The sequence below is a fragment of the Adiantum capillus-veneris genome, chromosome 19 (genome assembly GCF_014529385.1).
Source record: "Adiantum capillus-veneris isolate H3 chromosome 19, ASM1452938v2, whole genome shotgun sequence".
Classification (NCBI taxonomy): domain Eukaryota; kingdom Viridiplantae; phylum Streptophyta; class Polypodiopsida; order Polypodiales; family Pteridaceae; genus Adiantum; species Adiantum capillus-veneris.
The window spans coordinates 47,825,873-47,836,829 of NC_140949.1; the positions used below are offsets into that span (position 1 = coordinate 47,825,873).

The following is a 10,957-nucleotide window of genomic DNA, read 5'->3' on the forward strand; positions in this document are numbered from 1 at the left end:
TAATTGGCTTCAAAATTTCCTCATGCTAATGTGCTCTTTTAATTGGCGGTTGATTTTTAGAAATCATGTACCCCTCTCACTAAATTTTGGTGGTATATTGGCAGATGACAAGATGCATCCTCTAAGATTCATGTTAATTGTGCAAAACATATGCACATGTTCTCAGCTTCTATATCAAAGGTGCCAACCAAAGTTGGTGATATTATCATAGAATGTGGCTTATTGAGGGGATCGCAATGGACTGAACCAGTGTTAGAAAAAAACCGGGGTCTAGTGTATTTTAACCAGCTCAAATTACAAAATTCCGGTTAGATTTTAAGCTTGCCTTTAAGAAAACCGGCAAATTTACACAAGTTTTAGTGTAATTACCGGCAAAAGCTTCAAACTTTGACCTGAAAACCGGGAGAATTTCAAGTTTCCCCTTATTTTGATCGGTTAGGAAAAATGTGTTTTTCTAGCCCTGGACTCAACCCTCAATGGGTTGCAAATGCTGGTCAAATTCTGACAAATGACAAGATGCATATTGACAAAAGGCAAGATGCATCCTCTAATATTCATCTTAATTGTGCAAAATATATGCACATGTTGCTCAGCTTCTATATCAAAGGTGCCAACCAAAGTTAGTGATATTAACATAGAATGTGGCTCATTGAGGGGATCGCAATGGACTCAACCCTCAATGGATGCAAACGCTGGTCAAATTCTGGTATAAAAATTTTGGCATTCCATAAGAGCTAGTATCATAAGTCTGGTGCAGAACAATTTATTTCATGGGTGGGTAGATAGGCTAGATGATTGCATAGCTCTAGGGCTAAGTTAGATTGCTTCTTATTCAAGCTTGCATATCCGCCAAATCCTTGGCCACCAGACATAAAGAAGAAGTAGCCTTAACTCTAGAGAACAAGCTCAGCCAACTTCTATTGCAACTTTCTGTAGTGTTTATGTTTTTGATACTATTAAAGTTTCCTTTTGCATTGAAAAGAATCTCTCTACTAGAGTAGCCATGCAATTAGGACCATGCTCATAGCTTAGTTTTTGGTCAGCCTAGCCAAGGCCTATGCACATGGACACTAGAAAAGCCTCCTATTTGACATACTACTTTGCAGTTTCTAATGCTATAGCACATCGCTCACATCCCGTGCAAATCCATACGAACGTCCTTATGAGCACACATGATCGCTTGTACTTTCCTATAGAAGGACAATTTTTTAACAAGCCCTTCTAATGAAGACTCATGGAATTTTTGACCTTCATATGATTCATATGATGGATGAATGCCAATGCATCTCAAAGTTGGTGCATTTCATGCTTTTCCTTTCGCCCCTAAGAGCTCTCTCTCTCTCTCTCTCTCTCTCTCTTCAAATCTCTCTATTACTTCTTTTCCCTGAGGTCTCTTTCTTCCTTTTGGCCCTAAAAGCTCTCTCTCTCTCTCTCTCTCTCTCTCTCTCTCTCACACACACACACACACACACACACACACACACACACACACTCTCTCTCTCTCTCTCACAAGTGCTAATTTTGAGATTTACCTCTAAATTTTTTCAATAATAGTATGGGTATTCCCGCCCATGATGTTACAAGAGAACGTCCGTGAGCAATTACTAGGGTCCCTTGGCTGTGCTCGAACCCATGACCTAGGTAGCAGACCATAAATACTCAACCAACAAAGCCCTGTCGGTCCAAGCTAAGCTTGTTTTCTTTTTGGGCTGAAATGAAAAGGTGCGTTATAGCTTGGAGCATGCGCTTGTCTTGTACTTATTTTTTACTTCTTCAATTCAACCAAAAAGGCATCTTGGCTTGGAGCATGCGCAAGGTTTCTTTGACTTTAGTAGAATCTTTCGACAGCTTTTGTGCTCATGGATGTTGCTTGCTATCAAAGCAAGAAAAAATGTCATGTAAATGACTAAAGATGTGCATTTTTCATCTAAGTAGATACAACCTTTTTTGCGCCCCCCCCCCCCCCCCCCCCCCCCCCCCCCCCCCCCCCTTCTTTTCTCTCTCTTTCTTCTCCCCTCCCCCCAAAAAAACAACAACAAATTCTTACAATATTTCTCACATTGTGACTTACCTCAACATCATGAGCTTCTGTGAGGGAGGCACCGCATACCTAGCTAGGTACGATTGGGGCCAGGGGATCGCCGGCCCAGTGAGGGGGCCGATGGTCCCCTGCCCCCAATCGTAACTAGCTAGGTATGCAGGGCCTCTCGAGTAGAAGCTCATGATGTTATGCATTGTATGAAAAACAATGAGAAAGACACGGTCTTCCTACATGAGAAAATTTCTAAATCTTCTTGTGCTCGCCCTCCCCCCCCCCCCCCCCCCCCCCAAAAAAAAACCACCCAACAACCCCAAAAACCAAAAAAAAAGGAAAAAATGAAAAAAAAGACACAACAAAGAAAAAACACACACACACACACACACACACACACACACACACACAAGCCAATAATCAATTTCTAAACTTCTTACTTTTCCATCTCCTCTGCTTCATCATAAAATTAGCCCACTAATTGGTTTTTTTAATGGAAATGTTTCACATGGGTATGCACAACAAACTTATAAATCAAATATTACCTTCTTTGCTTTTTTGTTTGATGGAAAAATTTTACTAATGATAGAGACTATGCCACCCCTGTCACTTACTGGCAATGCTCTCCAAAAACTTCTTTTCCAACCAGTGAGAAGGACACATGTAGAATGCTCTCACTTTCTGTGTGTCAAAATATGAAAAAAGTGATAGTTTTTACACTAAAATGTGTAAAATTTAGCTAGTATTCATCAAGATGAGCTTGATATTTAGCTGAGATTTTGTGATGTTAGCCAATTAAAAAATACAATAAAGGTCAATTTTTGGTGAACAATATCGACTCGTTGGTGGTCAAATACACAAAGCAGAGCTGTTGAGCTGGTTTGAACCCAAATACATCCTCGGCAAAGGCTTGTAGGCTAGGCATCATCTATGCTGAGTTGTTAAAGGCATGGGAGACAAAAAAGAAAAGTATCGCTTGTAGAAAATGCACAAATGTTTTTTGATACTTTGCTTGAATCATACTTATGCACATACTTTGAACCTACTTTGGATGAAGAAAGGACCATACTTGGGAAGCCCACATGGAAGGAAGACAAGACTTGATGAGGAGTAGGACTTACAAAGAAAGGAGATTGGAGAAATTTGTGAGAAAGCTTGCAATAGTCAATACATTATACTCTTTTCTTTGAGTCTTTTGCAATCATCAATCTTGTCTTTGCCCCACCCTCCACAACAATGCCTTCATAATGATTTCCAAAACCTTTCCAATTTTGCCAAGTGTGACAATGAGTGTCCTTTGTGTGATGTTATCATTTCCTTCTCCACACCTACCAAGAATTTTATTTCAAATTTTTGAAACAAGAGGATCATGGCCCTCTCAACAAGTGGAAAAACTATCCCTTCACTCCTTTTTAGGGCAAACTCTAGTTTGAATTCTAGATAACAGGAGCTTCATGCTTTTGGCTCCCACTCTCTCGAGTAAACTTGAAGCTTTTTTATCCTACTCCATACAAAGAAGAAAAGAAGAAGGAGGTATCTTCCATAGAAATTGTTTTAAGTGTTGAAGTGAATTGCCTGTTCTGTGAGTACGTGTGAAATTCTTCTGTATTGAGCATTAGAGTGTGTGCAACTCTTTAGAATTGAGCATGAGGGTCCTGCTAGTTAGTTGTCTTGCATAGAAAAATTGCTGAGATTTATTGCTTGACTCATGTTATGTACGCAAGAGATATCATTGTTCTTCTCTTTGTGGTTAATTGTAGAATTTAGCTGGACTACGGTCATGCTTAGAAATTATTGCCTAATGAAGAGTCAATTACTAAGATATTAAGCTCACATGAATAAACCTTTCAAAGTGTGACTAATTACCTGTCAAGAGCAAGTTTGATATATTTGCTTTCTTAAATTGTGAATTAAAGTTCCATTGTACATGCTATTAATGGCTTGGTTGTGTGCAGTTACAATCTACAGGAATGGGGGGATGCTCTAGCAAACCTCAAACTGCGGAATGTGAGGTCCGTAATGCCTCCAATCCGGAGCTAAACTTGTTGTTAAGTGGCCTGAAAGCCATTGACCCAAGTAACGCCTCACCATACAAAGGCTCTCAACACACACTTCAAAGCTTGTTCATTCAGGTTTAAATTTAATTTTGTATTTGAAGTTTAGCAATACAAATTGTTCAATTATTTGTGAGTAAGGCAGTGCAAAAGACTGGGCATACAAGTCTTGGTATTTTGTATATGCTTGTGAGATCTTGCTAATATAGGCTGTTAAACACTTGATGGCAGCACCACCGGGACGGGGAAGTTGTGGTCGAGAACCCACAAACTCTGCAAGCACTGCTGCAGGACCCTAAACCCCTCGACAGCGAGTGCGCCGGAAACGCAGAGGCAGCATCCAAAGGTTTTCCGCAGCAGCAAGAGAATAAGCCCTGCAGCCCTATCTCCGTTTTCGCTGACCTAGCTCACCAAGACGCAGATAAATGCAGACAAGCAGAAGAGCTTCTGCTCCCTCTGGAAACAGCACAAAAAAGTGAACCCAGCGCCATCTTAGATGACGCGGCCTCTAAATCAGCTACAGACCTTACCATTGAAGAGGTGTCCACTCCCTCCATTGCATCAGAGCAACAAGCAGATGATCATACTTTGTCGGAGCCTGCTGATGGCAAGGTTTACAGCGTTACATCGCACTCTAAAGAAGGTGATCTTCCATGTCCTGAACCCAACTCATCAGGAAGCATTTGTAAGGACGAGGTTCTGCATGATATCAAAGGTTCTAAGGCTAAGGAAATTGCTGCCGCAAATGTTCGAGCAGTGAATGATGAATCTGTGGAGAGTGTAATTGACAGAGATGAGCAAGAAGTTGAAGGAAACCAAAGCTCAGGAAGAATGGCATCTGAAAGCAAGAGTGAGGGCACGACAGAGGGGCCTTCCATGGAAGGTGTTGTAGAAAAAGAATTGCAAGCACATCAGGCTAGGCTTAGAGAGGTGGAGGAAACTGTGGGAGCTCATCAATTAGCGACTCAACATGAAGAAGGTACAATGGAAACCTGCAAGCCGCCAGTGGTGCAGCAAGCTGAGTATATTTCCCAGTCTTATTTGGGGAGTGAGAAGGCCACATTCAAAGAAAAAGAGAAGGCCAGTGAAGGTGAGAATGAAGGAGTCCAGGTTGTGGAAACTGAGAAAATAGGGGTGCAAGATAGGGAATCCATAGAAGGTGAGAAAGCAGGGGTGCAAGATAGGGAATCCATAAAAGGTGAGAAAACAGGGGTGCAATATGGAGAGAGCAAGGCGGATGACGAGACCGGTTTGTGCATGGGTGTGGTGCAACAAGGTAAGAAAGAAGAGTTGCAAAATGAAGGAAAGGCTTGCATACAATGTGCAATAATGAATGTGCATGTTGAGGATGGAGGGGTTCCAGATGGGACCTGTGGCAAGGAGGCAGTTACTATGCAAGACAATGAAAATGAAGAGGTTCCTGGTAGGCTGCAAAGAAAAGATGAGCAACATCAGCTTGCTGATGACAAAGAAAGCAAAAACGATGGAGAATTAGAGAACGAAAAAGCTATAGCAAATGTGCTCCCTTCACATGTAAGTAAGCCTCTGCATTCAAATTAGAACCTATACATATAAAACAAACTAAGGCTGAGACTTCTTTTTATGTGTGGATGCAGGTAGATTCCAAAGCAGCTGCTGGTGAGTTTGCTAGTGTAAAAAGCATTGAGGAAGCAAGTAGTTGTGAGGTTAAGGAGGAGCCTAAGTCTGTCCAGGCATTCCGTAAGCACGAAGAAAACACTACAGAGCAGCCCGATTTGGGTTTTACTGAGAAGCTTGCATCTAGTGGCAGTGCCATTGGAACTACGACAAATGACATGGTCATAGAGTATCTTAAGTCTGAAGAGAAAACAACCGACACCACAAAGAACTCCAAAAATGAGTCGTCATCAGCTGTTTCTGAGGAAGTTGTTGTTTCCATGGAAGTGCTTCCTGTTGAGAGAGATGAAATGCTTGAACATGAGCAACAAGGACACGATGCTCTTTCTCCTGTGGTAGCTGAGCTTGACAAGAAGGCACAGGATCCTGCTCTAGAGCCGAGCTCATGGGAAGATAAGGAAGCAGATAGTCCTGAATTGAAGCATGTGCTGCCGGAAAGCAATAGCGCAGAGAGACTTGAAGGGAGAAAATCTGAGCCAACCACAGAGTTTGAACATGGAAAGAGTATTTCTGTTGATATTAAGGGGAACCAAGAGGAGTCCTTCGAATTGGTGCAGAATGAGCAATCTGACTTGAATTTATCACCAGTGAATTTGGGTTCCATCCATGTAAAATCTCAATAATGGGCTTGATTAAATTATGCATACGGGTGTAGAAGTCGAGTGATTGCTGCAAATGGATGAGAAAGATTCACGGTTGAATTCCTCCACATGGGTGGCTCCTCTAACCGATTGAAGCTACTTCTGATGTCAATAGGGTTGAGCATGAGACATTTGTTTTTGTCAATAGGGTTGAGCATGAGACATATGGTTTTGTCAATAGGGCTGACCATGGAGAATTTTGTTTTTGTGAAGGGTCAGAACAAGGTAGGTAGATAAGAGCATAAAACGTAGGGCCTTTTCTGATATGTTTGTATTTGAACTCTCTTTTGTACATCACTTAATCGTTCCCTTGATTCTTTTGTGCTCTCTTTTGGGACTCTCTCTCTCTCTCTCTCTCTCTCTCTCTCTCTCTCTCATTCTTGGTTTGTATACTTGCATACATCTGCCAAATGTATGCCAATATTTATATCTGTTACAGTTATGTGTCTCAAGTCAAGGCCCAATGTGAGCCTTTTTATTTGTTTTGTCGATTTAGTTATTTTCTTTTACTTGACATGAGAATTGGGTTGGGCAATTCAATGGAGGGGTATATAAGGACCTCGAGTTCCCATTGTAATAATCATCTAATTCACTGCCAAATGTGTTGACATGAGAATTGGGTTGGGCAATTCAATGGAGGGGTATATAAGGACCTCGAGTTCCCATTGTAATAATCATCTAATTCACTGCCAAATGTGTTGATTTGGATAACCTCTTACGTGCATTCTCTTTGTCTCTACATTTCTGCATTGTCTACATTAACAACATCCAATCTCTTCCTGGTATGATTGTATTAAATTGGAATGAACGACGGTTTTAGGTTCAAAATTCTTAGCGCGTGATCTTCAAAAGGGGTGATTTATTACGCTTGCCACACTATTGCAACAACCAAGCATAACAAGACTAAGACAAAGCAAGGTGAAGTTTCACGAAGGCTCACTAAAGTGATGTTTGTACAAAGAGAAGAATTTCACAATTGAAATTACCAGGATTCATTGATAAGGGTATCAGAGAGAGAGAGTTCTTTTCCCTCTACAAGCAGCATAGCAAATGCAACATTGCAACCTTATGAGAGCTTCAAACGGAAATTGTGCCCACTTATCATTGTTTTGTGTATTCATCGAGTAGGATATCGTCTTTAAGTCATCGATCGCCTTACAGTAAATCCTATTGCCTTATTTGTCAGAATTTTCATAGTAGTAGTTGTTTGCAGAAGGGGATTTGCAACCCAAAGAAGAACATTGGAGGTGCCACTACCATTGTCCCTTTCGAACGACCACAAAAGCTTAGTTAATGTCACACAAATCTCCGAGTCGAAACAAAAATCTAATATGTGTCTAGCAACACAGCAGGAAACCTATAGCAATTGAGTGTTTTTTGAGAGTCTTAACCTTTGAAAGACCAATACTTATTTCATCCTCTTTTCAAATAACTTTGAATGCTGACTGTCTACATAGATAAGCAATATTTGACTTGAATAAATTTGTTAAGACTATCATGTTTTCTTGTTTTTGTGAGTGAATATATGAAATAATAGAACATTTGATAAAGAATGCGATGAGGACATAATATATGCATCTCTATCATCGCAAGGAGCTTGCTTAGAGGTAGGCAAAACACCTCAAGCACAAGAACTTCTAGAACTTGCAACATCCTCAATAGACCCTATAAGCATAGATCGAGGCCCTTTAAAATATTACACATGTTGCACCATGTATGCTCGTAGTCAGTAATTGTTTCCATCTATTTTTTCCTCAAGAGACAACATGCAAAAAACATTATTACACTCATTGTACGTAACAGTGGCACCTACTTCTCAATGGCATCAGGCAATACTTCCTATATAAACTTGAATCCCACTACAATAACCCACCATCTCCAACAACTCCATGCACTTCTAACTCTCTAACTTTTTCAAATGATAAGAACAAGTTCTCAGCTAAAACTTGATAAATTTCTAGAAAAGTCATTCATACAGCTTATAAAATATGCAAGAAATAGTAGCTTCTTTTTTTTTTGCCATACTCAGAATTGTGAGTGGTAGTATTGTATTAAGTCAAAAGTGAACGTACATAAATCCTCAAGCATAGCTCGTGCCTTGAGGAGCCCAAAGATACAAAAGGGTGCATATAAAGCCAAGTCAAGGTGGGTTACAACTTGTAGCTGGAAGCTCATAGTTAGCGCTTTTTGAGTATTCGATGTCAAGTAGTGCTTGCTTCTACTCTTCAGACATTTTGTGTGTACCTATAGAGAGTATCCACTCACTACTCTCGTGAATGATTTCTTCAAATTTGGTTGTTGTAGGGTTTCTTTTGAAAAACTCCAAGGTTTCTTGCTTTCCAAGTTTTTTTGAAATAGCAAAAGCAAACAATCTTTGTGTAGTACAAAATGGCTTGGTTATTCAACACCTTTTCTCTTAGAATCAGATCATACTTGAAAAAGTGAATTTTCCAAGTTCTTTGCACCCATTTACAAATTTTTTCCATGAACCCTACTGTTGTTGGGTAGTCTCTAAAAAGACAGAGGAGGTCTTCGATTGATGCTTTATATCTTGAACATAGATTAGTGCCTATTCCTCTCGCTTTTGGTAAAGCCTCCCACATTACCTTCCAAATGAAGATCTTCATTATGCTAGGCCATGGAGGATACTATTACCCACTTCTCCTCAAGTCACTCCAATCTCCACTATCTGTTAAGTGGCAAAAACCAATCTGCCTGGTAGAAAATTTTGATGTAAGTTCCCTTTGTTTTTGGCAGAGCAATTGTTTTGTTTATGGGCCAATGCTAGATTTTCCAATCAAATTTGGCCTCACAAATAGGCAACATAACATTGCTCAGACTGAGACATTGGACCACTCTAGAAATGAGTAGGCTTTCTATTTCATTGAGGTCAAACTGGGTAGTCATTTGGTTTGCTTTTTTTTTTAGTAACTTAAATATAACTTAGTAAGCTTCTCTATTTCCCAATGTTACTTATAGGTTTGTTGAAGAAAAAAGATGTCATCTCTACCTTAACTCATAGCTGGTGTATAAACTATTAGTTCACCAACTTAACAATTCTAAATGTGAAAAAAATAATATAAACACCAATTGCAAAAATACTACTCAAAATTTTTGAATCTTCTTCTTATAGTGCATTGGTACACTTTGAGATACTAGAAAACAAGGTGATAGGTTATAAATGTTGGAAATACGACTGCAAAAATGCATACAAAGATGGAGAAGATGAAAGAGAATCTCAAGATCACACAACAGAAGAAGTAGTATTATTGAGTGTGCCAATACAAACATAAGGCTTGTTCTAGAGGAAAAAACATCCTAAAGAGGGGGAAAAGTGCATCGATGGTCCTAAGTGTGTTCACACATCATTACCAAAACAAACCCTTCATGTGAGTGATGTGTTGAACATGAATTGGCACTCATGTATAGGGAAGTGTCATGTATAGGGAAGTGATAGACCTATGTGATCAATCAATAAAGGGGAATAAGCCCAAAGCTTAGCAGAAAGCTTCGCACTTCTCACAAAGCAAAGCCTTCTCCCATCTCTACCAAAACAAACCCTTCCTGGGAATGATGTGTTGAACATGAATTGGCACTCATGTATAGGGAAGTGATAGACCTATGTGATCAATCAATAAATGCGAATAAGCCCAAAGCTTAGCAGAAAGCTTCGCACTTCTCACAAAGCAAAGCCTTTGGAAAAATATAAGCGGATTATCCTGTATAGGCACATAACCTAGGCTAACCTCTCCTACAAATAGTCTCTCTCTAATATGATGGTAATGCACCTCTACCTGCTTTGTGCAAGCATGGAGCATTGGATTCTTGCAACTACCAAAGCGCGTCTCACTATCAGTAGAAACGGTGGTGGCAATTTTTTTTCCAACACCCAAGTTAGTCAAAAGGCATCTAAGCTTACCAAATGCACTCAGCAGTGGCCGTGAAAGTTGTCCTGTACTCAGTCTCACAACTAGAAGTGACCACTAGATGCCCCTTATGGCTCGACCAAGATATGCATGACCTGCCAAGCATGAAAACAAAAACCACTAGTGGACACTCGTGTGTCATAGCAACCAGCAATCGAATTCATCCTGAAAAAGCATGTAAATCTGGCAGCAATTATCCCCCCTTGGGATGAAACAACCGAGGATTTATAGTGCACTCAAGTAACAAAAGATCCGAATAACTTCCTTTCAATGCGTAGACCCTAAGCTATATATAAATTTTTTCACCTATGAGACTCCATAATTGAACATTTGGCCTTATAATGCATACATATTTAAGGCTACCAATAGCTTGTCGATGAGTGTGGCATCAAAGTAATCTCTAGCATCATAAAGACTAAGCTTCAAACTGATCTCAGTTGGAGTAGCGATTGGCTTGCAATACTCAAGTTGAATCTATGCAACAGTGTCTCAATATACTTTGTTTGCCACAAAGCAATACCTCCATCAACCTACTTAAATTGTATTCCCAAATAATGATCCAAAAGGCCCAAATTTGATATCTCAAAAGAAGCATCAAAATCAATCTTAAAATCAACAATACATTCCTTATTTGGTCCAATGAGCAAC

General features: G+C 39.9%; 1 protein-coding gene across 1 annotated transcript; it reads left to right on the forward strand.

Annotated features, from left to right (window-relative positions):
• The first annotated feature begins 3,344 nt into the window (after positions 1–3,344).
• Positions 3,345–6,711, forward strand: LOC147433962 (uncharacterized). The gene is made up of 4 exons (XM_086490580.1): positions 3,345–3,565; positions 3,988–4,164; positions 4,318–5,619; positions 5,703–6,711. Exons 2-4 carry the CDS (start codon positions 4,003–4,005, stop codon positions 6,363–6,365), a joined length of 2,127 nt encoding a protein of 708 aa, XP_086346706.1. The 5' UTR covers positions 3,345–3,565; positions 3,988–4,002; the 3' UTR covers positions 6,366–6,711.
• Positions 6,712–10,957: the final 4,246 nt, after the last annotated feature.